The following is a 27,550-nucleotide window of genomic DNA, read 5'->3' on the forward strand; positions in this document are numbered from 1 at the left end:
GCCTGCAGATGTCTAGGTAAAGGTTTCATTTCAATAATGTAAATGTAGTATCAGCATTGTGACAGTAAGTATTTATTCAGCTTCCTTTAACAATAGCAGATACTGCCTAAGACTAAAAGAGACTTACTGAAAATACTAAATAAGGACCATTTTGGTTTTACATCTTTAAATAAAAAAAAAAAAAGTAACAATGATTTATCAAACATACAAAAACATTTACAAAGTCATACCGTTGTTAACACGTTTAAGTTTTAAGGCTTTTGGAGCATTTGTTTTACAGTAACTGTGAATAATCAGACATTAAATTTTGTCCACATGCTCAAAACAAATCCAGCGTTAGTCTTCATCACTGCTCCACGCATCCTGAAAGGCAGGGTTCACCGAAGTCTGGCCAGCAGCACCCTGTGAGAGACCAAAACATTTAACTCAGTTTACACAATAAAGAAAGCTTACTTCTGTGAAAAGTACATAATATATATGCACGTGTCACATGTATGATTATATAACTAAGGAAAAATACAAGTATCCGCAGTTCCCATCAAGTGTGATAGACAACTATGTAAACATTATTTATTAACATGAAGATAACACTGAGGTTTCATAAGTTAAATTCTTCAGATGACACGTGCTTATCTATGACCTCGTTTCTGGAAGGAAAAACAAAAAATCCAGAAAGGACCAAATCAGAGGACGTTAATTTATAGTAAATGACCACAATTATTGAAGATTAGCTTAAAAACATATATATTTATATATATATGAAGATTAAAAGAGGTTTGCAGACTATAATCATTATTGTTTGCACTGGGTATGATGATGTAACATTCATGGCCTTTCTGTACAAAAAACAACCCTACAAAAGCAAAAAGAAGAAAGATCAAATCTGTTATATCATCAAGGGCACTTTATGGAAGCTCTTCTCCACCACTGAAAAACAAGGCAGGTAGAGCCACGACAACATTTTGAATTATCTCCAAATATTTTGGGTTGTTATGTCAAAATTTCAACTTTTGTCTCAAAGTTGAAACTCTGGAATATCTAAACTGCAATTTTGAAACACTAAAACATTTTGACTCATGCATAGCAGTTATTATTGTTGTTGTTGTTATTATAATTATATTGTTTTATTTTTTTCAGTGGTGGAAGCAAAGTTCAACAGCATTTGGATTCCACAATTTTTCAGATTCTTCCATCTACTATTGTTTCCTGTTGTTATGACCTTTTACCTTTACTTCATGATCTGAGTCTTCCTCCACATCTGAGGGACGGAGGACAGGGACCCATGCTAGAATGTTACAGTCTTTACCTCCACTGTACACCTCCTACATACAGCACAAACAACAGGGACAATAATGTACACATCGACCTTTTCAGCAAACCTCAAAGTACTTCCAATGACATCAGTGCGGGGAGAATGTTATAGTCAGAGACTGGACTATAACGTTGACCAGTGTCAACAAGCATAACTGGTACCAAAAGCAAAGTAATGAACACACTTAAAACTGTCCATGTACAACAGGTGATGTCACAGGGGACAGTTTAATGACTGCGGGTCATTATATCATACAGGAAGCATAAAACACAACGTTTTCAGAACAAGGTGTCCCTTCCTGTGACTCTTCAGAGTGACAAGCTGCCAAACTGCATTCTTATGTCTGTCAAACACAGAAAATCGATGTCACCGGATGCAGCAACTCCTAATAAGGAGTGCACGGGTTAGACGGCCTTCTCCATTTGTGCCAATACATAATAGGCTGTTTCTCAGCACAAAGGACTGGCTAAATAAACATAACTATGATTTAAATTAATTAAAGAACACTGGAGTAGAAATACATTACTGAAGTACTAAACAAAAAACCACCATCTTGAATGAAAACAAGCACTGTTTTCACTAAAATATTACTCTTAAAATAAAATGAATACAACCTATCTGAAGAATAATCTTGCAATTAATACTTATTTAATAAAAATAGAATATAGTTACTGGAATCACAAAGAATAGGCAGGGAAACCAGTAGCTGTAGATTATTGCATCCACGCTTTCATGTTGTTAAACCAAAGTCTGATCCTACAATCCAAATACCACAAAGAAGTCATTAGTACAGACAGCATTTTCAAGTCTTCCATTGTCCAAGTTTGATGAGCCTGCGTGAACTTTGACACATATTATACCTATTCTTATTAATATTATATTGAAACATATCATATAATCAATAACTGTACCTTTGTACATTTATTCTCCCATTTACATGTTTCTTCTCAGGCACAGTGTACAGAAAAGATGACGATAGCCACCATGACATCACCCATTGATTATGAAGTCACATTTTGACTTGAGCGAGAGTGAATTTATCTGAGAAACCGACAACGTTGCATGCTAACAAGGAAGTGACTCGTCAGTCACAACGTAGGCCTACACTAGAGCGTACACTGCTTTAAGAACCACTGCACCACCACTGCAAGATAGGAGTATGGTTGTTTTCTTCTGGCAACCTGCATTTGCATTTATGGAAGCCAGTATTGACTCTACCCTGTTATCTATCAGGAGGAAGTAACTCATTTGAGAGTACCATGGTGACTGCAGATTACTTACAGGTACTACTGCAGAGCTGATGAAATAAAACAAAAAGATGAGGAACAGAGAGAATCCAGCAGGGTTACTGTAAGCATGCGGGGGACAAACCACTCTTGACTGTGAGGTGATAAATCAGATGGACTCACCTGGTAGTCTGGGTGGAACTCACAACAGTCCACATTGTTATAGTGACCCCTGAGCATGGTGACCAGCTCTCCCGTGTGAAGGGTGTACACTGCAACAGAGCTGCCGCATGGCACAAACACAAACTCTGGGCTGCAGCCACGTGACACTGTGAACTGTAGCCTTTTCCGACTCTCGTTGCAGACCTTCCCATAGTTTACCTGAGGGATAACGAGTGAAGGGGCACACGGTTCAGATGACATCCGAATAAAAAGTCCAAACATAAACCTCAGGCATTTTCTGCATAAGGATTAAGCCATTTTTAATCGAATGCCAAGATGTTGCAAAACATTCTGGAAGATTAGAAATTTTCTGCACTTTCATTTGACAAAAAAATACTTCAATTAATTCATGAAAATGAAAATAAGATTATCCAATGAGCCCATTAAAAAGACACTAATATTTAAAGGCTTCTAAAGCTTAACTGTGGACATAAAACTTGGACATAAAACTTTTTGGTCTAAATTATCTAACTATTTCATTTATCAGTATAAAACTCACTCATATCATGAGGCTTTTATAACTGATCGCATTTTATTTCAATTATTTGACACTGTTTTTGTTTGATATCCTTGTTCTTGCAAAAGATGCTAGATTTTTTTTTTTTAAGTGTGTCACTATTTTCCAGGACTTGGCAGAGTTTCCGAAATGAAGACAAACAGAACTTTAAATAGGGCAGGTATGTGACCTTGAAGGCAGAGAATAACTTGTATTTTTCCTATGCATCTGTGAAACAGGTTGAATGAGGTAACACATTCCAAGGCTCGCAAAATTTCTAAATCCCTGGAAGCCCTTCGGGCCGGCACTCTTCAGTTTTTGGTAGCCCAAAATAAATTTAAGTTGCCCGAATAAAAAAGAGAGCAATTTTTTATGTTTTGTTTCCTGTTTTGTTTCCGTTACAATATTATACATTAAAGTATGATATTGTAACGGAAACAAAAATTAATCAAAAAATTGTTAAAATACAAATCACAACAACTGTATAAAAATTACAATCATCAACTCAAATACTTGGTTCTCATTGAACAGAAATTTCTATGAACTTGTAAGAACTGTGTAGAACATGAATCAGTCTGTGTCAGATCCTGAATCTGACATTTCCACTGGAGTCACTGGTAAGAGGCAAGTGGAACCAAGATCTAGCACATTTGCTTTTTGAGGTTTGCAAAGACTGCTAAATTTTGCCAATGGTAGTTCACTCTTTGCAACATAGTACGCTGTTCTAAACAGCTTTTTCAGGACTTCGTCTTGTGCTTGGTTTATTTTTAGTATGTTTTTTGCGATTGCTGTTTGTTCTGGGAAAGATATTGCAGACTGGGCAATAATGCATTTCTTGCATTTCTCATGGGTTTTGATAGGGTCTTTCTTAAAATTACTGGTCCCAGTAACAAAGGCGCTTGTCGACTCAGAAATTGAATGAAACTCACAACACACCTGGCAGAACATCATGTTATTTAGCTTGTCATATTCCAGCCACAGAAATTCTTTTGTCCATGAAACCAAAAAAGCTGCGCTTTTTTTTTTACCTCATAGTCTGATTTGTCATAACTTTTCCGTTTTGTGGTAGGCTTTTCTTTGGCTGTCCCTTCTTCCCCCTGACCTGTCTTATTTGGCTGAGCAGAACTAAAAAAACGGCTTAAATCCTGCTGCTTTTACACACGCACTTGCATAACGGTCAGCGATTCACATGTTTAAGCTTGCTGTGGGAGATTTCACTTGTCATGTTTGAATAGTAAGCTAATGAGTGATAAGACAATGTCAGAGGAATTGGTGCGCAATTAATCGTCACTCACCAATCAGTGCTGCCGCTCTCTACACGCCGTTCGCGCGATCGCAAAGTGAAAGCAAAAAACAAGCGCAAATTCAAACGCGATTTCAATATGTCACATATTGACAGTGGCTCATCGATGCCAATGACATAATTACTCAGCTACAATTTCGAAAGAATGCAAAAGCACTGACATATATTTTCCTATGATAGCCCGACGAGCAGGGCTGAGATAGATTTTGGTAGCCCGACTGGAAAAATTGCTAGCCCCCGGACGTCGGGCTAGCAATTTTGCGAGCCCTGCATTCCTTTCACATGTCACTCATGTGCAACACAAGTTTTGCATGTAAGCACACTTTTTTTAAGTACCCAATTTTCTGGTATCCATTTTATCTCAGTCTGGACAAAAAAAAAAAAAAGAAGAAAAGAAAAGAAAAGAAAAAAAACAAAACAAAACAAAAAAACAATCCCCTTTTTTTATTTTATGCTATTTTTTTGCTCTGATTTCTCTAACTTCTGGGCAAAACTAAAAGCAAAAGTCGAATATTCAATCTTTGAGGCTGTGAGATCTAACACGTAAACCTGGTTTTTACAACCACTAACATTTTCTGATCGTTGGTAACCAGTTAGGGATTGTCAACTTGTTTTACCTGTTTAAAAATCTGATGGCACAAGTTCATTGTTCCTGGCAGGTCAATTATTTTGGGTAAAACAGAACAAAAAAGGCAAATTATTCAAAAACAGATTTTTTTCAGAAGTACATTATGTGAATTTTAGTAGCTTATAAACAACAAACATTTATAATACTTATAATAAGAAAATGTTTAATCTGTTTGTTTACCTGGGTTTCACTATATTGTATTTTGATGCTTCGGCAATATTCTTTTTAGAATCTGAGATCCCATTGAAGCATCTACGAATCTGAATTTTAGTAAAACTGAGTCTGAGTCTCACCGGGATGACATACAAACACTAAGAAAGCCTGTGAAGTGCGTCTGTTATAAAGCCTGTGTAGCAGCATTCTTGCTCAGGTAGTTCAAGCCCTGAAGAGAAGGCACCATAGTAACCTAACTCACACCCTTCTAGGATCTAAATTCTAAAAATCTGTTAACTCCTTTCATCTTTCTAACTGTTTAAATGGTGTAACTACAACTGGCCAAGAACCAAGAACACTTGTAATAGTCATCAATATTGATTTCATCAATTCTCACACCTATTCTTATCAGTATTATACTGATATAATATATAATCAGATAATCAGCACCCAGCCTGCAGATATACTATTTGTTGTGTTATTTAGCTCACTGATAGGATTTCCGGCTTCATGTATGCAGCCTTTTGTAGCTAAAACTGAGCATAGTATTACTTCTATCACGCTCAGCTGCAATTTCAGCAGCTCAGTTGATATCAGCGTCATTAAAGAACTGCAGGGCAGCATAGTGGTGCAGTCACTGTCTGCAGGAAGGATCTGGGTTCAAATCTACTGACCAGTTTGAGCCTCTGTGTTTGCTGTGTGTGTTCTCTACAGGTACTTGAGCTTCTTCCCACAGTTCAAAAACATGCTAAATTGGTCTGGATGTGCAAGTACATGAATGTCTGTCTCACTATGTTGCTAAGCTGGGACAGGCCTCAGGCCCCTTCATGGCCATAAACTGGATAAGCCCTTAAGGAACTGGTTGGAAGGATATAGTAGTAGGATAGTCCTGACTAGATTATGACTGAGCCTCTGTTCAGCAAAAGACAAACTGGTTTGTTGTAACAACATTACATGAAGTGCTTTTTTACACAGGCTGTGAGGACAAAGCCTTCATACACCTTACCAGTGTATTCTCACCGGTGGCACTATTCCATAGCCTCATACGGTCATCGGTTCCAGTAGTGAGCAGGTAGAGGCCATCACCAGTGAAGCACAGGCCATTCACTCTGCCGTTATGGGCGGTGTTTACTGGTTAAAGACAGATTAGATATGGTAGCAGTGTATTTGTCACCTAAAGACTTTAAGAAATATTTGTCTCATACAGTGACAATCCATCAATGATAAGTTTTTAGTGTCCATCAAAACCATATGTCTCCCAGAAAAACTGGTTTAATTGTAATCGGCTGTTCTCTGAACTTCTGACCCCCTGGTTTGAATGCAAAGGCACTTCAAACAGGAAAAACAGATACTATTTATGCAGAATGTTGACCTTTTCCCAAGTGAGCCAAACTCAGCACTACCCTGAATATCTTGAAAGTCATTAGACATGACAGTTCAGAGGAAAACAAAGCTGTCGTGGTTCATATAAATTAGAAATGTATTTTTAATTTAAAGCATCAGCAATCGGATTGGTTCATGTTGAGGCTCTGAGGTCTCCCATCCAAAAGTCTTCCGCTAAACTATTTTGGTGACAGGACACACCTCAGCTCCCATTTATCTACTGCATGTAAACTGTATATACAGCACCACTGTACAATAAATACTACATTATGGGGCGCAAGATGGATAAATGGGGTATTGAGGCACTGAACTAGAACTGCTTCTCTGTCAATGACATAATAACACAACAAGATCTCCTTGAAGTCAGCTCCACTCAGGAAAAATGAGAAAAAAAAATTTAATGAAAAGAAAAATGCCAACAATACCTGCCTCAGAGGAGGCTTTCGACTTGTCTCCATTGTGTTGGTCCAGAGTGAAGAGACTACCTGAAGCACGGCGCACATCCCATACTTTCACCTTGCTGTCTGCACTTAAGAAGGAAAACCAGGGAAATGACTTGTTTACTTTCTATGCTCCCAAAAAATATAGGTACTTAACAAAAACATGATTTGTGTTTAAATATTCCATTAACAAGATACAAGCTGAGGCTGATGCACTACAGACGAGCCGGTTTGTGTACCCTAGTGTTTGTTTTTAAAGGTCAGTTTTCTGTAGGGAATTAAAACGCTGCTCCATATTAGAATATCATACACGTGTGTGTGTGTGTCTCTGTGCCAGTTGTTTTCAAAATCACTTACACTCTTTGGGGACAGAAGCACAGTGATCCCAGTGGGTTAATTAGCAGGTCTAATGTGGCATAAAACAGGTGGGGACAGTATCTACCATATGCTAAACTGGCAGGCCTGCTAGAGCGCCACGGTGCTATCTAGTAGTGTTCTGGTGCCATTATCCTTGATGCAGGGTTGCGATGTAGCCAGATGGCTGGGAAGTGAGATGACAAGAACTGCTGGGAAATTACATAGAGGGGATTGTCCTGTAGCTGGCGTTTCACTTTGATGTGGCTCTGAGGGCAAACTAGGGTAGCCAAGAATGGCGGCAAAGAGAGCTTACCTGGCAGTGGCTAAGATATGCTCATATCTGGGTGACCACCGCACAGACAGGACCTCTGCTCTGTGACCTGCAATGGCAAATACGTTACTTTTTTTCTTCTGCGTGGGTGGATGAAAACAACAGAAAGAACAGAGTAAAAGCACTGTGATCAACTAACCCTGAAGAATATGAATCCGTGAACCGGACTTGAGGTCACACAGTTGGATTTTAGGATTTGTGGTGCCCACTGGAAACACAGAGACACAGACATAGTTCAAAGATTAGACTTACAAGGATGATGTAAATAGTGAATAGGGGCACTCCTCCTAAAATGTAAAATCCCCAATTATCGTTATCAATGTGTAAAAGGTGTGTTATCAGGGTAAAAACAAGAATTTGAGGTTCTAAGAGAACGCGTATGATACTGTAAATATTGCTGTTTAGGAACAGATTCCCTTAAAACAGATTCCCTTGTGTTAGTGTCTTTCTAGAAAAAACAGGTATTGGGGGAGGGGGAGGGGATTCACTCAAAACTAGTTTGACGAGAATCTGTAAAACTTCTAAGGAGGAAGGAATTGTTTAGGAACCAAAGAAAATAAAAGAGATTGACACTGTGATTGTCTCGGAACTAGAAACAGGTGTGTCAAGGGACTGGTTGTGTAAAGGACATAGAATACATTCTCCAGTAGGTATTAACAACCTGTTGGTCCAGCTCAGTGAAACAAGAACACTTCTGCTGACCCCCCCACCCCTTCATACATGTAAAGCACTTAGCACCTTGCTTAGTATGACAAAGCAGTGACAGGATAACTATTGAGATTTTTGTTCAATGAGTTTGAAAACACAATGATAGAAATGCAAGCAGCTAGTGCAGCTTGTTTACTCTGTGTCACTGGGATCATGCACGCACCTGCAATGAGACTGTGCTTCCTGGCGATTGGGGACAGGTGGTGACAGTAGACGTTGCCTTCAAACTGAAACACTTCAGCAGGCTGCATAATCAAAGAAGGAGACGGAGAGAAAGAAAAATGTCACTTATGGTAGAAATACAGCAATCTCCATATTTAGACCTGTGTGTATTTGCTTATGTTTGCCTCAGTGACAATCTATAGAAATATACAAGCACAGTTTTAACATTTAACAGTGTTAGAAAGTCACTCTGTGAAGGGAAAGAGCTCCCAGCTTTAAGTAAAAATAAAAGGGCAATGCAGAGCAGAGCTCAGAAGGCAGATCGCCTGAGCACCAGTGGCGGTTACAATGCAAATTCTTCAGCAAACATAAAAAGCCTCTCTGTGCTCCATCTGTAAGTGTGCGCCAGCACCCACGTGGACTTAACCACTGGCTGCACACACAGAGGAAGCTCTGTTTGCATAAAAATGCATCCACAATAATGCAAAACACACACTAATGGACAAACAGCCATGAGCAATTAGGAATTTAATAGATGCAACTGTGTGTGTGTTTGTGCGAGAGACAGAAACACACAGGTTAAACCGAGTGAAAGGTTGACAGGTTCTTTTCTGTCCCTTCCCTGACCTTTTAAAGCAACTGTGGTGCCAGTGTAACTCTAGCACAGTTCAGAGCCTGCCATATGGGACAATGTGGCATAGAAAGGTAGAAAGCATGAAGCAGAAAATAAGAAAGCGAGGGGAAGAGAAAATGAAAAGAACAAAAGGCGGGGGTGCGGGGTGGAGGAGCTATAAATTAGAATTTGATAATGAAATGCAACACACTCTCTGTGAGCTCTACAATAAATCCCACCTTTGTGAAGTTTTAATACAACACTAAGTATTTATTGAGGCTGCACAGAGGTGTTGATTTAGCTCTGGTATTACTGAGTTTATGTTGGGTGGCACTGTAACGCTTCCAGTATCTCTATCTTAGGTCATGCCAAAACTAAGCTAGGTAATAAACTTGTTAGGCATTAAGCCTCTCTGCAACCCCTACTGGCTTTGCAGTGCCAGTGCAAGAGCCTTTAGCTGGCAGATGTGTTTAACTGTTCGCTGTCCACAGCTGTTAACTTATGTATAAAAGCATGACTGATTTAGCTTAGGGAAGGCCACAACTCCTTGCAAGACCTCCTCTTGCTCATCTGGCTGACCTTAAACAATCATTTTTCTAACCTCTGCTGTCAGTCTCCATTTCACCTAGTGGCTTGATTACCAGACGATACAGTAGTTGACATGCCTTACCTTTAATGTCTCTGTGTCCCAGACTTTCATGGTCTTGTCAAAGGAACTGGACACAAACATTCCTGTGTCATAAGGATACCACTGGACTGTCTCTACGCTAAATTTATGGACATAGCGGCTAGACCTAAAAACAAGAACAAAAAATAAATAAATAAAACATGGGGTGAAAGCCATGTGTCATGTTTTTGATTTGGGATTTACAAAACCAGATAGCGCAGGATGTTTTCTGTAATAAGTAAGAAAAAACTCTCATGTACAGTCAGTTCTATAAATGTTTGGACGCTGATACAATTTTCACATTTTTGGCTCTTAACTCTGACAGCTGAAACTGAAATAAAATAATCAAGATGAACCTGAAATGCAGACTTTAAACCTTAAACTGAAGCGGATGAATACAAATACTGAACTGAAGAATTATAGACATTTTAATACAAACAACTAAACAAGTTGCTTAAAACCTGTATCATGGATGGCTGTAGGCTCTTTATTTCCTAATTAGTTATGCAGGCAAAAGATGGGAAGTTGACTCCAAGGCTTTCTGTGAAGCCTCAATAGTTTTCAGTGAAAGTGAAGCCAGCCATGCTCATTATGCAAATGAACATGGCCCTGAGTTTCATGCTCATGACCAGAGCATGAAACTCAGATTAACCTGTTCCAAAATGCAAGAAGAACGTTCTGTAGGTCCAGAATTTGAAGCGTAGAACAACTTCTGCAGTGTGATCCATGGGAATAGGTGGTTTCCAATAGCACTGGGTATTGGTGTTTATTGAAGACAGAAGCAGATTGATAAAATCTTGAATGGTATTGCACAGATGTGATTTCTTTTCAGATTAAATCAAATGCAGCAACGTTAAGTCAATGATACTTCACGTTACAGATGCGCAGTTCCCAAAAAACTATTAAAACAAGCTGGAAGTTTATTTATAAGAGTGGTATTCTGTAGTAGCAACGTGAGTCCCCGAATCTTAACACAATTAAAGATGCGTTTTATTTGATAAAGACAAAACAACTGTAGACAGCTGTTGTAAAAGCCTGGCAAAACTTCACAAAAGGAAACCATTCTCAAACCCATTCAACACTCATTCGTTTTAGTTAAGATTACGCTAATTTATCCAAATCCATTTGAGCTCGTAAAATTATGAGGAAGGTATTAAACAACAGCTGTAATTTCTCAGTGGTTAATGGGTGAAGGTCTGCGTTTTGATTGCATCTTGATTATCTAATTTCAGATTTACTGTGGTAGATCTCTTCTAGTTTCTGTGTATATTTTATAACCAAAACAAAAAGCTGTAGGTAGCTGGGGACAGCACTGTGTGTACAGCCCGCAATAGAATGCTACTCTCTAGTGGATGGAATTAGTAAATGGGCAAACATTTACCTTCCTACTGTGCAGACTGCCTTGCAGGTGTACTGTAGTTTCCCACTGAAGTTCTCCAGGTCATAGATGACGATTACTCCGTCTGCACCTCCAGACAGCATGCTGAACAGCAGAAAAAATGTCATCTGAAATACTTTTTTTTTTTACTTTGTCTTACAAACCTTGTAAAATATACACACATAGATTCAATCATCAGGCTCACCCCCTGAATCCAGACTTCTGCCTTCATACTCACTATACTAACTAACAAAGATTGGGGTTAATTGTTAAAAATATGAATTTCCAGAGCAGTCAAGTCACAGTGCAGGAACGTTTCAATACTATGAATAATTGTTCTTTCATCTAAGGGTTAAATGAGTGTTTAATGTGACGTAAATATACTTACATTGTTATTTTTACTTCTTCTCAGGAATTTTATTGGGTTTTGCTTTGTTGTCATTGCTTTTATATGTTAATCTGTCTTGCTGAAATAAATTGCCCCTTTGGGATCTTAAGACTTATTTCCTATATTTTTACATCTGCAAAGGTCTTAAACAGATTAAAAAACATCAAGCACTTGGGTAATGTTTTTGTATTGTTTTACTTGATTCTGGTCTGTATTTTGACCATCTTTTGTAATGCCTCTGTAAAGTACTATAGTTCTCAGATTGGTTCTTGTCTTAAAAAGCGCCAAAATAAATTAATTTTACTTACTTACATACTTATCATTGAACCACTGACAGTGATTCTGCAGCATTTCAAAACTATACAGTAGAGATGGACCGATCTGATATTACGTATCGGTCCGATACTGACCTAAATTACTGGATCGGATATCGGAGAGAAATAAAAAAAGGTTGATTATGTCGATTAAGCATCATGAGGTGGAGCGTGAGGGGTGGTTCCCTTATTTTTTTTTTTTTTGTTGCTGGGAGTTGGAACCCTATTAGTTAGGTTGCTTAATATTTACGCTAAGTACTCTTTAAAATACCAGAATAGGGAGGATGGTGTAGGTTTACGTTTATTAGATTGATCAGTATTGCGAAACTATGAACTATTTTTTTTGCATACAGGTATAACAGAATAGCTTTATTGTTGTTGTTTTTTTTAAACTTGAGTATGAACTTATACAAAATATATATATAAAAAAAACAGTTTTATTGATTAAAAAACACTATATCGGATTCATATCGGTATCGGCAGATATCCAAATTTATGATATTGGTATCGGACATAAAAAAGTGGTATCGTGCCATCTCTACTATACAGTAGTGTACATATGCAAGGACTTAGTAACAAACCTCAATAGTTACCTACAATAATAATAATAATAATAATAAACTCTCAGACCTTTACAGAGAACCCAAGGTTGCTTTACACAAAGGTTTAAGGTCAAAGCCTCAGTGAACAGTTGGTATTTCAACTATTTTATGAAAATGTCCAGAGACAGGTTATGGTGGATCTCAGAGGGGAGCGGGATCAGCAGCAGTGAAGGTTGTCCTCCGAAAGATCGCAATGTAGTGTGTGTAGAAATTAAATATTACAACTTTCACAGCCTATGGTTAAGATATTTATCTCTGTGTCAGGACAGCAAGTTATTTAGTCAGATAAATTTTACTTTGCTGCATGATTTTTCCAATAGAGCTTATTTTTTGTTGTTTTTATGCAACATCCCAATCACTGCAATATTGCAAGAATTAACATTCCAAGGGGGGATATTAATGAATTATTTTATGAACCTGTATGGCACATGGGAATGGCACAGTCTGGGTTCGAATCCACTGGCCGAATGGGGGTCTTTCTGTCTGGAGTTTGTATGAAAGAACTGAATAAGTGATTAAGAAAATGGATAGATTAAGCTTTGTTTACTATGTTACTCAGACTTACTATCTTCCCTCAACTGCTTCAATGTCAATGGTATTAATGCCATTTCCATGGATTCGGTCCACATCTCTGTCAGGATTCAACTGCAGGCCGAGGACTCTTTGGAAAGAGAGAGATCGCTGGGTTTCTTAAGTGAGTCACACATATTGTAATGTAAAAATGTATGTAGGCAAACTGAAACCTAAGTAGTTAACTCTAAAACGTTAGAGATGAATTAACAAACACTGGCCCAGACTAAGGCGCTTAAATCTAGAGTTAGTGTTTCTTTCTTTTGTTAAAATAAATAACTTTTCAGTTTGTGGGAATTTCCAAAACATAGTAAGTCTGGTACAGATTCCAGAGTCGTATGTAATACAGCAATGTTGCTAACAATAGTTAAGAACTATTTATAAACAAAACCTCATGTATGTGTATTAACTAAGATTCTTGTTATGTTACATAATGTTCATATAGTACCGGTATAATTTCGATTTCATAGTTTTATTAGTCCAAAGCTTGCTGTGGACTTCTTGCTAGTTATGTTTATAAGAGCTTCTCTCTCACCTTCTCGTTGATTCCGCTCGTCTCAGCCTCAGAGGGTCATCCAGACCAGCCCGCCTGGCTGTCAGAAAGCCCAACATAGCTTCAACATGAAGACAACTTCTTTTTGTTTTAACAGTTAGCCAGTATTTAAACCGCGTTACAGTTCAAAAGCTAACATGTTACCCACAATGTAGTGACGTTTTAATCCAAAGTAGGTCTCGGGACGTCCTGTAAAACATTACACGATATGAAATAGAAAAATACCCAACTTAAATACTTCCATCGTGATATTTTTACAATTCATTGCTTATAATTCAAAGAAATTTAAGTGGCCTCTCAAGAATTCAAAACAAGTCGCCGCCATGTTGGATTCTAAAGCATTCAACTACAGATGCGATGATTGGTGGGTCTGATACCGTCACCCAATCACAAAATAGTTTGTTCATTCTGTTCCCAACCCATGAACCCTTGCATAAACGATCACCGTGAGAGGACAAACAGCGGATAGAGCTGCATTAAACTATATTTATATATACATATTCACACACAGGGGCTTTGGGTAGCCCTATAAGATGAGCAGGATTGCTGCAATCCTACGGCGTGGCTTCGGAGTAGTACGCGAGCACGTCGGGACCGATCATTTGGGGAACAAATATTACTTAATCCCAGAGCAGAAGACATGGACAGGTAAACTAATATGTGTGCTAACATTAGCATCTACAGCTTTAACTACTGTTTAACTACTGCTTCTTTCACCTTTAAATAGTTATTAATGCTAGTTCAGTGCCCCTGCATGTGACATGTCTTCTTTCTCTGTATTGACAAGTTTTTCATATGCACGTTTGCCTTGTAGTGTCATAAGATTGCCACTAGATGGCGTATTAGTCTTAATAACAACATTGTCGTATTGGATGGAAGATTTAATGCATATAGTGAAGGAGGACCTGCACAAAGATGTGTTGACAGTGGAGGATAGTTACGGATTGGGTGAGATGCAGGCAGATGATTCGCTGTGATGACCCCTGAAGAGAACAGCCGAAAGAAGCAGAAGAAAAAGAAGCCGTCTATGCTGCAGTAACTGCTTTTAAGGTTTTTTGGCAGTGAAGTTTTCTGTGATGAGGTTTAAATACCTGGATTCGTTTAAATACCTGTGGTCAACCATGCAAAGCAATGGACAGTGGACAAGACAGGTGAAGAAGGGAATGCAGGCAGGGTGGAGTGGGTGCAGGCACCTGTCCAGGGTTGATTTGTGATAGAAGGATAGCAGCAAGCGTGAAAGGGAAGGTTTACAAGATGGTGTAGTGAGATCTCGTGTGAGGGGTGGTGTGACAGAGGAGATTACTAGGTAAAGAGTGAAATGGAGGTGACCCCTGAAGGGAGCGGCCGAAAGAAGACATAAAAGAAGACGAGGCAGACAGTGCAGTGAGGTTTTTGGCTGTTCCACTGTTGCAGATGAAATTGTTACTCAACTCTGTGGTGAGGATTTATAAGGTCATATATCCCTTCTGAGACGTGGCAGTTCTACGGTATGTAATGCTCAAGCCAAGCAGTAGAACTGTGTCAGGCCTGTGGGATGCCAGTGGTGTCCTTCACACCCTCTCTGACTGACTTAAAAGGGCAACAACATGCCTTGCAGGTCACAGAGCAGGACCTTTGTCTCCCTTGGACTGATATTGCTTAGAAAACATCACAGACATCTGGCTTATTGATTCCAAAGGATTTTTCCAGAATCACTGCATGTGAGCAGGATTTGCTCTCCTACACAAGCTTGTGTTTGTCTCCCTCTCTTGGTCCCACATTTTACAGGCTAGATAAAATTTTTCTTTCACTTGCAGCGGGTGAATAGTCATTAAACACCGAGGTGCTGTAAAAACAAAACAAAAAAACCCGAACTGCTTGTTTGTCTGCGTTTTTTTTTGGTTTGCTGAAGAGGAGCGAATACCTGGCAGGTTGCAAGCCTGTTTTCTTTTTCGACTGAACTTGACTTTGTGCTTCACCTTTTCTCAGCAGTTTGCGGGGAAACCTGCACCCACCTTGTATTTATAATTCATTACAAGGCCGCTTCTCTACCCCTGGCTGTCAGACTATTCAAATGAGACATCACAGCAGCCCATTTTTTGGCACGCTACAGGAAAAAGTGTTCACTGTCCCATCACAATGACTGACAGAGTAGAGAGGCTAGTTGGCTTATAGGAAAACTGGTACCTAGCAGACACCATCATGACTGCCAGACAGGCACGTATACAGTCTCATATATACATTCATAATAAACATAAAGGAATATGTGGCAGACACATTTGCTTCCTTTTATTTCTGGCACTCAGCCTGTCCAGCCTTGTGGAACTAAAGCAGATGCATTATTCAGTCCATATGTCTCGCTAAAGCGAGCTCTTTTTGATCTTAAACTGATAGGCCAAGAAGGGGCTTTAGGTTCTTTAGGCATGGACCGCAGGGCTTTCCACTGCAGCACATGAGTAGCAGTCGATGCAGGTGAGGCGGTCATCCTCCGGCATTATCTTCACTTCATTTTGTTCACCCCTAGTGCTCCTTCCATCCACTTCTACCTTTATCCATGCTTTCCTGGTTCCATTTTCTACCTCTCTCTCAGTCTGTTATCTTTAGAAATCTGGGGCATAAGCAATCCTGACAGCCAGGGGTGGTTTACATAGTAGCACGGTAATGGTTTCTAAGACGGAGAAGAAAAAGGAAACAACGTCTTTTTTGTGTGCATCTGTCCTATCTGATTTCAACAACTTCTTCTTAGGTTGCCCTTCTTATTTGCGTTCACGTAGCCCTTCCTTCCCTCGCCCCTCCCTTTCATCGCTGCCACTGGATTTTTCCTCCTTTGAAGTATTTCCAGTGAAGATTTCTATTCAAAACACTGGAGTATTTCAGCAGTGAGGAGGGCTAGACCCAGCAGAGAGCTTTCTAACCCCTTCTCCTCAGATGCTGCTCTTCATCAAAATGAAAGAGCCTGGGTCTGAAGCACTTGCCTTGAGAGAGAAAGAGCGAGAGTCTCTGTCTTTATAAAAAAGGTCGGGCTATAAAGGCCTACCGTGTGCTGCTGCTTCATAGAAAGAAATGCGCTATAGGCTGTGGAGGCCCAGCGATTGTTGTCTGTGGCAGAGCTACTAGAGAGCTACTGGCAATCTGGCCATTGGTCTTAGAAGGTCTTTGCTTCGGTGTTGTCTCCACAGAGCTAAATAGAGAATCTATATTCTTTCTTTCTGTGTGCATCTCTCCCCCGGGCCCGGCTCTTCCTCACGCTGCATGGGGCTCCATGTCATGCTGCCCAGATGAAAGCAAAGCATTCTGTGGATGGGCTCATTTGTCTTCGGCAGTGGGCCTGCAGCATTGACGCCTGCCTTCCCTCCCTTTATTTAGTAAGAGAGGCGCGCTGACATTATCGGCCGCTGCAGGCACATTTGAAAATAATTGCCTGTATGATTGCTATTTTTCTTACCTCTTTGAGGAGGTGTAGCCTTTGTCTTGGAATCAATGGCTGCTCAATACTGGACAGGGGAAAGGCAGTTTCCTTTCATGTCTCAGTGAAAAGGATGTATTTTTAGCGCTATTCATTTTCGCAGTGTGTGCCATGCAGTTTTAATCTATTGGTCCTCTACGCTGCACGGAGAATGGAAGAGATTCAGAGGTGCGCCACGCTGTTGCAGAGAAAAGATGCATTGACTTGTCGTCCTATCACTATCCCTCTTTCTTTGTCTATTATTTATTTGATTCCCCAGCTCTGTTCTATGAAGTGAAAAACTGAAAAGGCCTCAGTTCTGCTATTTCAGGATGGGCGACTCTGGGGACCGAGGGAGGAGGTGTGCGCTTTTTGCACTGGCGTACGCGTATTTGATTGTGTGTGGATGTCTTTAAGTGAAATGACAGCTACACACTTTGTGTACTATCAGCTTTGTATTTAAAAAAAAAAAAAAAAAAAAGGAAGAAGAAGATCTGCCATTGTGTGTTTTCTCTCCACTTCATGCCCTAACACACTTAAGACAACAACAGATGGCTGTGTGTCATCAGAGCGTTGATTCAAGCCGCATATTTCCACGGAAAGGAGTCACAGCGGAGAGCGACGAGGGTCCAAATGGCTGTTTATTCTGCCACGACTCATCCCCAGGGTGTGATGAAGGAAAGTCTACCCTAGAGTAGGACACCAAGTCGGCGTTTGCCACGGTGCAGCTACGTCCAGAGACGCCATAGTAAATCACGCTAATTGATCAGCAGCTTTGCTCGCGGTTTAAATGAAGGTTGTTTAATCATTATAGGCTTTAGCTCATCTTGGTGTATACTGGCAGGGTCCTTCTAGGCATTTTAATGTCTCTAAAAATGGCTGCCAAGTGTGTATTTGTATGTGTATCTGGTTGTACATCATGGAGTGGCTTAACTACTTCATTAAAAAGGCATTTGAAAGGATAGAGGCTGAAAATGAGAGATGGGAACATTTATTTTCTATGGCGGAACATTTCAAGTGGGCCTCGATCCAATATTAGGGGTTTAAGTGGCATTTCGCAGGTCCATTAACCACTGCCTATCTGCAGTAGGCCTGTATCTGTAATACATTAAGTCTGAATGGCAGTTGCATTGTTTTCACATCTTCCAAACGGACGTCTTGCCAACAGAAGAAGAAAGACAGCAAAATGGATTTAAAGAAATGTTGCCAGATGACCCAGATGTGATTCACATCCAGCACGGTCACAGCTCTGCGCGGTAAGATAGCCAGCGAGGTGTTTTGACACCTCGGGGGTCTTTGTCGGTCAGAAACTCAACCGGGAAGGCTGACAGACAGGCCAGCGCACGAGCAGCCTGCCACTGCTCATTCAATTCAGAATATTTTAATAAAGCAGACAGGCAGAGAGAAATAAGGCGAGGAGTATGGGAGAAAAGATAAGGGCGAGGGAGACTCGCGGAGGGTGGAGAAGAAGGTGGGTAACGGGAAAGTGAGTGACAAAGAACAAAGGGAAAGCTGACATATGGGGTGAAATTATAGAGTGTGGGGAGAATGGAGAGAGTAAAAGTGAAAGAAGGGTATCCTGACAGAAAGAGGGTGAAATGAGTGGGTGGAACAGGCGGGCAGATAGAGGTGGGGATAGGTTAACGCGGAGAAACAGTGGGGGGACTCAAGGTGCAATGGAGGGAAAAGGAAGAGGGCTGGATGGGAGTGATGCGGGTGAATAGAAAGGGGTGGACAGCTTGGTGTATGGACATCACACAGATGGGCCTCTTAGGAGCCGCTGAGGTAGCAAGGGGGTCCATGCCGCTCCACAGCCTCACAAAGGACGCTGACTTCCTGGCTCACTACATTCCTTTTTTATAACCACTGGGCAGGAAGGAAACTTGAATTTGGGTGGTCTTGGGCAGATGGGGCCACGGTATCTCCACTAGCCTTAAGCTTTTAGTTAAAAGTAAAAACACAGGGGAAATCCAAGTATTCCTCTTAAAGCGCTACTACTTCGATGTGAGTTGTTCTCCCCTGTTCCTGCAGTGAGGCGCTCCAAGCCTCAGCGGGATCGACGGCAACAGGGACAAACAGAACGAGGGCTGAATGGAACTGAAAGCAGCGGCAGGAAGCCTACTTTAGACCTAAGCTCCTCCTCCCAGCTGAACTGATGCAAAACAGCGACTGGCCTTTTCCCTCTAAACCGCATCCTGCATCACTTGGCTCTGGGCTAATGGGTAACCATGGTTACAGGCCTCACACATCCCCTCCATTTTTTTTTTCCCAGGGAAAGAAATTGGAGTGAGGGAGTTGTGGGGGCTGTCCATATTGTTACCTGCTTGCCCTTGTATCCCTGAAGCTTATCGGATCACTCCATCTTCATAAAGCTGTCCATTACGATGCACGTACTGGTCCCCCATTCCTCTCCAGCAGCACGGAGAGGAATAAACGAAGCTCAAATACTGCTCGCTGCTTCAGGGTTTTTGTTTCTGCACTGAACCAGGCCTAAAAATCTCTGGTTCGCCTCCCACAAGCACAAGGACTGGAAGGAGAAAAAAAAAAAAACAAGCCTCTTTCTGCTGAGATGTTGTTGCAGTTTTTTTAAAGTCTGCATTACAATTCAGACCCACTAAGCTGGGGTCAGATGCAGAGAGCTCATTCAGCTGCATTCTGTCTACGTTAAAGGACTCTCATTACCCGGATGTTGCTAATCGAAGTGCGTTCCCTTGACATCCGCGTCTGTAATGAAAAACGGAGTGCGGGAGAAAAGTGTGCAGTGGAGGCGACAACGCAAGATGCCTGGAATGACATTGTGGAGGTGAAAAACCTCTCAGGTCGCCCTCAGCGGTACTCACCTGGGAGCTGATGTGTGAAGTTGGGTGTGTGTGCGCGTGTGTGTGTGTGTTGAAGCAGGTGATGGAGTTTAGCGGGGTGTGTTCGGGGTTCAAAGAGCAGCCCTCGGAGCGCATCATGTCTTATTTTAACGAGTGGGAAGGATTGAAGTGTGGCTGCCACAGCAACCCCCCTCTGTCACCTCCCTTCCTTCTTTCCTTCCTTCCTTTTCCTCTCCCATCCCTCCCCCACAGGTTCCACAGCTAGGCTCACAGATGAGTCGCGTTCAGACAGGTGAGATGGCTCATGAATATTTATGCAGTGGGATTTCATTCCTGTTGCCGGTGGCCCCTCCCCTTCTCCAACGCAGCACTGCGTTTGTCCTTCACGGTAAGAGGCAGCGTCCTCGCTCCTGTCCCTCAGGTTAATCTGCCTGCTCTCCAGCCAGTTGTGCGTACGCACGCGCGTCCGTGGGTGTGCGCATTTGACTGGTAAGTAGGTTTCCCCTAGTGAGTGATGAGAAGGCAGACCTGTCACAAGGGGGCCCGCCGAGATGGAGAGCTCCCAACACCCTTCATACCTCACTTTCTCTCTCCCACCGCTCTCTTGCTCTCTCTAAAGGTGGGGGAGTAGGTGTGTGCAAGGCTGAAGTGCAAAGCAGAAAGATGGCTTACACCTGGTCTGATGACTGTATGTGTCAGGAATCCTAAAGTCTATAGACTCTAGTAAAGCTCACACTAACGATATATAACTGAGATATTTTAGGTACAAACACAGACGAATATGAATGATATGAAAAGAGATGATCTGTAAATATGGTCATTTTTATTGTTGTTGGCAGTTTGGTTATGATACATTAATTAAAAAGTAAGGCTGTATGCACTAATTGTAGTTCTAATACTGCGTATTCTTATATCAGCTGTTGTAGAAGCAGTACGGCAGTATAGCTATGGCCCGTGTCTCTGTGTTTGTGCATGTTTCATTTCATAGCCGTACAAGAACAGCGATTACCTACAGAGGGAGATTCACCATATCAGACTGACACACCTCCACCCAACGCGTATGTGATGGGAGGATCGGTCGTGTTTCATAAATATATGTACATACTGTATTTGTTATTTAAATGCGGGGATAAAGGCTGTGGTGGAAGGGGTTTAGTCATGCTGCAAAAAGCAACAAGACAAGAGGACAGCCATGTTGGAGTGTGACGGAGAGTAAAGGGGGAGGATGCAACCCAGTGAAGAGCGATGGAGACAGAGAGAGACAAAGTGGGTGCCTCTCTTTATGCTTATTAGCCAGGCATTAGCTGCAGCTAAGCACATTGCTTGTGGGGACTGTAATATAATTGTACCATTTTTGTCTGCTGCCACCCACACCCCATGCAAATATGGATATGATCTGTTCATAATTAGCATACCTGTTAAATGCATTTGTTAGTACTGCCTGGAGAGCACAGCATTTTTGCTTGCTGGCAGTTGTTTTTGTTGTGCTATCGTGTGTGTGTGTGGGGGGGGTGTTTCGAGGAAAGTATTTCTCAGAAGACATTTTAAGGCATGAATGTAAATAAGTGACAATGTTTTTTTGCACATTGCCCGGCCTATTTTGCAGTTTTGGGGGGTTGAAAGTATGCAGTGTTTTGTCAGACCTGGATACCACTAAAATAAAGCTGCAAAACTGGAGCCTGTGGGGCCCTATAGTGACAATCTAGTGGGAACCAAGGCAGAACCAATGCAATAGTAGCCTAATTAGATGACCTGATTACTATATAGGCTGGATAAAGTATGGAAAGGAATCATCCTCATAAGAAGTAATTACAGAAGGGAACATGGATGAAAAATGCTTTTGTCTTCCCCAAAACGAACTTGAGTGGGACAAATACATTTCAGTGACACAAGTGAAGCAAACACACAGTCGACACTTTCTTCTTCTTCTTCTTCTTCTTCTTTTTTTTTTCCAGGATGTCATCATTTATCCATCCCAGTGCCATAGCTATCTGTTATGGCTGAAGTAAACATTAAGGCCATCAGTCTGCAGTGTGCATGGAGGTGGTTGCCTCCATTTGTCCATGTCCAGTCAGCTGCAGAGAAACTGTGATGGATTCCTGACAGATTGTCTGTGTTTTGGAGCGTGTTGTTTTTCCTTGCCCATCCATTTCTCTCCTTCTAGCCATGTTTGCCATGCATCATCACTCTCCCTCCTTCCACCTCCTCTTTCTTTTGCCTCATCATTTCTCAGAGGGATGGAAGCGATAGGATAGATACCCGGCTACCTGTGAGGAGAAACTATGGAAACACAGCGCTTGTTATTAGTGAACACTGTGTGACGCTCTGTAGCACCACCCAAAGACATACACAACTGGGTCTTTTTTTTTTTTAATTCTCTTGCTCTCTCTCCCTCTCTTATTCTGCCTATATCACTCTCCGTTGCTCCTGCCACCATCTCCGTGTCATTGTGTGCCAGCCCGACTTGTCTAATCAGCAGATTTGTCCAAAATAATTGGCGGTGGCCTTGCTGCTAGCGAGCGTTGTGCTGTATACAGATAGGGAAAGGAGCACTTAATATTCCACGCAGCTCGTGCCTCTCCTGTTCTCTGTCATATCTGACCTCTTTTGTCTCCCGCTCGGCTTGATGTTGATTTTGGAGGGCATTGTTAGCCGGAGAGCTGTGATTGGAAGAGGTTCGGTGAGGGGGGCTGTGGTTGGTTGGTTTAAAGGAAGGCTGATTTGCATAAAGGCTTAGCCCAGATTTAGAGCCACTCAGCAAGATCTGAGGAGAAGGGCCCGAGGGCCGCGAGGTAATCATCCATGGCCTGTCACGGCGCTGTCATCCCTCTGCGTATTTGTGTGTCTGTCTGTATCTGTGCGTCTGCGTGAGCAGGAGACTGAGAGCATTGTGTCTGCGCTTTGTGTTTGTCCTGTTTCGCGTTTTGTATGCATCGTTGTTGGGCGTCTCTATCTCACTCTTGTTTCCTCATGCTGTCTTTTTTTTTTCTTTGCTTTTGTTTTTTTTTCCAGGAAGGATTGTCCGTGCCAAGCGGATAGTAGAAGCAGCCAATGCTAAAGAATATGAATATGTGGAAGGCAGCATTCCGATGGAGTGGGACGGTAAGTCTGGGCAGTAGCATCACTGTTACATATTTTAACTATCACTAACACGGATAAATGGCAGTGTTTACAAAAGAGCTATCCGGCAGAGTTTATTTAAAAGAAAAAAAAAGTGCTGCACAAATAAACTGGAATGACATATTCATGGTTGCATCTTTTGGGGCCTCAGCTAATCCACTGATTTGTTTTTTTCTTTTCCTCGAACTGCAAGATGGAGTTGGGGGGCGGGGTTGTGAAAAGAGTATTCATGAGTTTATCAAAGATGCCTTCTGCTGGTGTTATACAACCGTACCATAAAATAGTGTTTCAAATTTCTTACAACTGGATACAAACTGTTCCCTCTGTCTCAGACTGGCTTTATCCACCTTAAACCCCTCATCCTGCTTCGCCCCATCCCTCATGCATTTTCATCAGGATGCAAATAAGAAAGGGATAAAAGAGGCCCAGAATCCCCGTGCTAGCTGGAGGAAGAGTTGCAAAATCTCTCTCGCTCTTTCTTGCTGGCTCCCTTTACCCTTCTGTGCTGTGCAGCCAGCTCAGCCAAAATAGAGCTTCTTAAAAAGAAGAAGTGTGTGGGGGGGGGGACAGACAGACACAGTTCTGCTCGGGAGGAAGAAGAAGGACAGAGGTATTGATGAAGAATGACAGAGTGTGTACTTTCAAATTCAAAGATCAGAGCAGATCCTCTTTTTCCCCTCTGAGATGCAGAGCCCGATGGCCCTGTTCTGCCTACACTAAAGCAGTATTAGCGTTTTGAGTTTGCCATGTGTATAACTCTGGATGTTTTCCCTATAGTGTGCTAAGTAAAATGAAACAAAACAAACCAAAAAAAAACCCCGCATACAGTCCCCGAGCTAGTTTGGTTACCCGGTAGTTACGCTGAGCTACTGAAGTGCCCCTGAAACTCTGTGATGCTATAGTTGCAGCTTTTAAATATGACTGCAGGTTGTGTTTGTGCAGCATATGTTTGTGTGGGTGTTCTCACTCGTCTTATTTCTGCTCTCTCCTCCTCCTGCTTCTCCTCCAGCTTGGATCCGAGGCAGACGGAAGGAGCCCCCCTCCATCGAGGTACGTCTCCACCCAGCCTCCCCACTGTGCTGATGGTTGGACTCTGGGGGACTGGTTACAAGGGAGGGAAAGAAGCAAAGATGGGAAGGAGAAAGGCTTTGATTTGTTTTATCTTACAGTCTCGAACTGAATCCGGGAACTTTGGGGGACAGGTGTTAAAATAAACAGCAGCTGAAGTGCATTGATGGTGAGGCTGAGAGCAAAATCAGCCTCTGAACAAGGGGCTCACTGACATCATGTCCTAGTTTACTTTCTTTCTCCTTTTTTTTCCAGCAGAAGCCTGCATCTCGCCTTTTTTGTGTTTTATTTCTGGCAGCTTGTGAGATGGGAATGGTGAAGGAGTGCAGTTTTTCCCCCTTGTGTACCTCTCACTGGGTTTATTGCTCTTTAAATGTGAGAATGCTGGAAATTATTTGGCCTGTGAAATGTAGGTCTATAGGAAATCCCTTGGAAGGCCAATACCCAGGCACTCTTTCTATCTCTCTGTCCACTCTGCCTGCCAGTAGCCAATGCCATCCCCTGCCTCTACTGCCAGAACATTCTCTTCCAATTTTCTGCCTCGCGTCTGCCCAATAGCTGCCATCGACAGCTGGACAGTGTTGATGTGGCCAAGGCTTCACTCCCAGCACATTACCCTACCCCTTGTCACGCTCCCTCTTTTCCCGGTCCAAGCCGACATAAATTGATTGGATTAAATCCTGTCATTAACAGGCTGGAAAAGCAGCTCAGTATGTTTGTCTCCCTCCCCAAAGCAGGGCTTTTTGGCCACAGCTCTCCCCTCTCTTTTCCAGTCCTTCATTTCAGCCAGCACACAACAGCATTATGCCCATTCCTCCCTTCCTTTCTGGCTCCTTGAGCTAGGGCGAGGCTAACATCACTGGACACTAACAGCGGCTCAAGTGGGTAACTATTCCACCAGTGGACTGTGACCAGTTTATAACTGTTTCCATGGAGTGGTTTATATTGCGAATGTCTCCTGTCATGTTAGCTTACCGATGTGTTCCAAGTACTACATTTTTAACCAGGTTTTATTGGACCAATCCAGGTTAACTGAACACGTTTGTTATTCTTCTGGTGAATGCCCTACTTCATACTGGACACGTGCACACATTTGTTCCTGGAAGCTTCCCAGTGCAGCTTAATTTCTCCTTTAACTTTGACTGGTGAGCAGCTAAGACGAAACAGAGATAGTCGATTAAGGAGTGGAAATTATCACCGCTTGAGTTTTGCAGGAGAGTTTGGAGTTTCCAGCAAGTAGGACATACTCAGATTTTCCTATCTTCACGAAACTGCCAGCTCAAGATTTCCAACACCACAATCAGATAATGTCCAGCTGGGTGGGTGATGCAAATGGATAGAGTGTCAGAGATGTTGCGTGCCCTCGTGATCTCAGGAGCTCATTGTAACTTATTGTTAAGAGGTTCCAAAGAGTGCAGTGTTATACATTCACAAAGCAGAAGTGGTCTATTTTGAATCTTCTTTCTCTGTTGAGTTTCACTGAGCTGAAACCTGCAGAAAACACTGCTAGTCAGCTAGTCCTGAAAATGTTGACTGAAGTTAATCTATTTCCTTTGTTAAAGCCAGCTTTCTTCTGATTGGTTGCTTCTTCTTCTGGGCTTAAAGACAGAGCTGTTTGCTTAAACTCACTGCATCCAGGATACCTGCTCTCGCTGACATCATAGAGAGCCGAGAATTAAGTGCAGTCTGAAGTCTGAGCTTGACCCCCAGACTTCAGACTGCTTATCCATATACAAAACCTGGAGCCTCAGCCTCTAAAAGCATAATAGGGTAAATTATTATATAATAAATGAATAAGCTTATGACATTTATCTGAGTCCTGGTCAGGGGAATTATTGCTTCTAATTATTATTGTTATAGTCTATATCTAGAAACCACTGATACAAGTATTATTTGAATTATTATTATTATTATTATTAGTCAGAAATATCCTCATGGGATTTCCATTATTCTGTGACATTTAAAATGGTGTTCAGCTGCATTGTGTGCAGTATTGAAAATGTCTTAGAATTTGTCGATGGCTGCAGAAACCCTGAGTATCCACGTATGTTTGTGCATTTTATAGGAGCTGCTGAAGAACGAGTCCAGCAGGGAGCAGATAAAAACAAAAGCCAAGGAGGTGGAGGAGAAAGATCGGGCTCTGCTGGCTAAAGAGTACAAGGAGGGTCTGGTGGCGACTCCAGCGAGGACTGTGGCCAAGGGCCACGCAGCTGCCACCAGCTTCGACAAGCAAGAATTCAACGAGGAACCAACCAGCACTGCAAACACGTTTCAGCCTGGCTCCTGGATGCCCACTTCCAAGAAAGACTAGTCCAATCAACAAAAAGGGGCCCTACAATAAAATTACTTGAGATTTAATATTGGAAATTCCTTCCAGTATAATGTCGTCAACGTCCCCATAAATTTTGGGTGTTTGCGTTACCAGACTGCATTACAGGGGTTCTTCTTTTCTTGCCGCTTGTGTCTGTATTTTATATATATATATATATATATATATATATATATATATATATATATATATATATATATATATATATATATATATATATATATATATATATATATATATATATATATATATATGAGAGTATCCATCACTTATCTTGAAGTTGAATTAAACTAAGTTCATGCTGGTGAAAGACTGAATGATAAAAAACTAAACAAAATGAATAAATTGCACTGAGTACAACTACAAACATCTTTCAGGGAAAGTGAAATAAGTATAATTATTAAATGTGGTTACATTAAATGAACTGTTAATGTCTCTTTGTTACAGAATATTGATTTGAAAATCACAAATAATAATAATAATGTTGCAGTTTATGGATTTAAAGACATTCTTCTCTCACTTATGTTGACAGTATATGTTGGGCAGATACGGTTCTGTGTAAAGTCTTGAGCTACTCCTGATTTCTTTATTTTGCTAGGAAACTGGGAAATAGATGCAGCAATTTATCTGAAATGTGCAAACCTATGAAAATACAGTAAACTAGGCAAAAAAGTCAATATTTGGTATCCCTGCCTTTATTCTTCAGAACAGCCTGAACTCTTTTAGGCAGGTTTTCCTTGTAATTTCTACAGGAATACTTCTTGAAGGACATTTAAAGCTCTTCTTTGGATGTTGGCTGCTTTTTGTTCTGTTTTCTGTCCCGATGATCCCACCCTGCTTCAGTAATATTGAGGTTCGGGCTCTGGGGAGACCAATCCATGACAGATAGTGTTCCATTGTGTGTTTTTTCTATCCACGTATATTTTTACTGCATTTGAAATGCATTTGGGATGATTTTCATGCTGAACAACGGTATTGCATGGA

The 27,550-nt window shown here is 41.4% G+C and overlaps 2 protein-coding genes across 4 annotated transcripts; one reads left to right on the forward strand and one right to left on the reverse strand.

The window, feature by feature from the left end:
• Positions 1-50: 50 nt before the first annotated feature.
• On the reverse strand, positions 51-14,232 carry ercc8 (excision repair cross-complementation group 8). Of its 3 annotated transcripts, XM_084946807.1 has the most exons (12): positions 13,789-14,232; positions 13,249-13,344; positions 11,383-11,484; positions 10,005-10,128; positions 8,723-8,804; positions 7,991-8,059; positions 7,834-7,900; positions 7,149-7,252; positions 6,347-6,471; positions 2,722-2,919; positions 1,227-1,322; positions 51-402 (listed from the first exon to the last, which is right to left on the reverse strand). In XM_084946807.1, the coding sequence occupies exons 1-12, from the start codon at positions 13,863-13,865 to the stop codon at positions 337-339; spliced, it is 1,206 nt and encodes a 401-aa protein (XP_084802933.1). In that variant the 5' UTR covers positions 13,866-14,232; the 3' UTR covers positions 51-336. The 3 variants fall into 3 exon arrangements, with proteins under 3 accessions (XP_084802933.1, XP_084802935.1, XP_084802936.1); XM_084946809.1 differs by lacking the exon at positions 13,249-13,344; XM_084946810.1 differs by lacking the exon at positions 51-402 and having other exon boundaries at positions 6,361-6,471.
• On the forward strand, positions 14,233-26,726 carry ndufaf2 (NADH:ubiquinone oxidoreductase complex assembly factor 2). The gene is made up of 4 exons (XM_084946812.1): positions 14,233-14,454; positions 23,062-23,151; positions 24,179-24,219; positions 26,303-26,726. The coding sequence occupies exons 1-4, from the start codon at positions 14,340-14,342 to the stop codon at positions 26,546-26,548; spliced, it is 492 nt and encodes a 163-aa protein (XP_084802938.1). The 5' UTR covers positions 14,233-14,339; the 3' UTR covers positions 26,549-26,726.
• The last annotated feature ends 824 nt before the right edge of the window (positions 26,727-27,550 follow it).

This window comes from Perissodus microlepis, chromosome 12 (genome assembly GCF_051167445.1).
Source record: "Perissodus microlepis isolate ML-2025 ecotype Zambia chromosome 12, ASM5116744v1, whole genome shotgun sequence".
Lineage (NCBI taxonomy): Eukaryota > Metazoa > Chordata > Actinopteri > Cichliformes > Cichlidae > Perissodus > Perissodus microlepis.

Coding starts and splice junctions, on each gene's coding strand:
- ercc8 (XM_084946807.1), bottom strand. CDS start 13,865: ATGTTGGGCTTTCTGACAGCCAGGCGGGCTGGTCTGGATGACCCTCTG. Junction 7,901..7,990: donor ACGGATTCATATTCTTCAGG/GTTAGTTGATCA, acceptor TTGCCATTGCAG/GTCACAGAGCAGAGGTCCTG. Junction 2,920..6,346: donor CCACCGGTGAGAATACACTG/GTAAGGTGTATG, acceptor GTTATCCCTCAG/GTAAACTATGGGAAGGTCTG.
- ndufaf2 (XM_084946812.1), top strand. CDS start 14,340: ATGAGCAGGATTGCTGCAATCCTACGGCGTGGCTTCGGAGTAGTACGC. Junction 14,455..23,061: donor AGAGCAGAAGACATGGACAG/GTAAACTAATAT, acceptor TTTTTTTTCCAG/GAAGGATTGTCCGTGCCAAG. Junction 23,152..24,178: donor CATTCCGATGGAGTGGGACG/GTAAGTCTGGGC, acceptor CTTCTCCTCCAG/CTTGGATCCGAGGCAGACGG.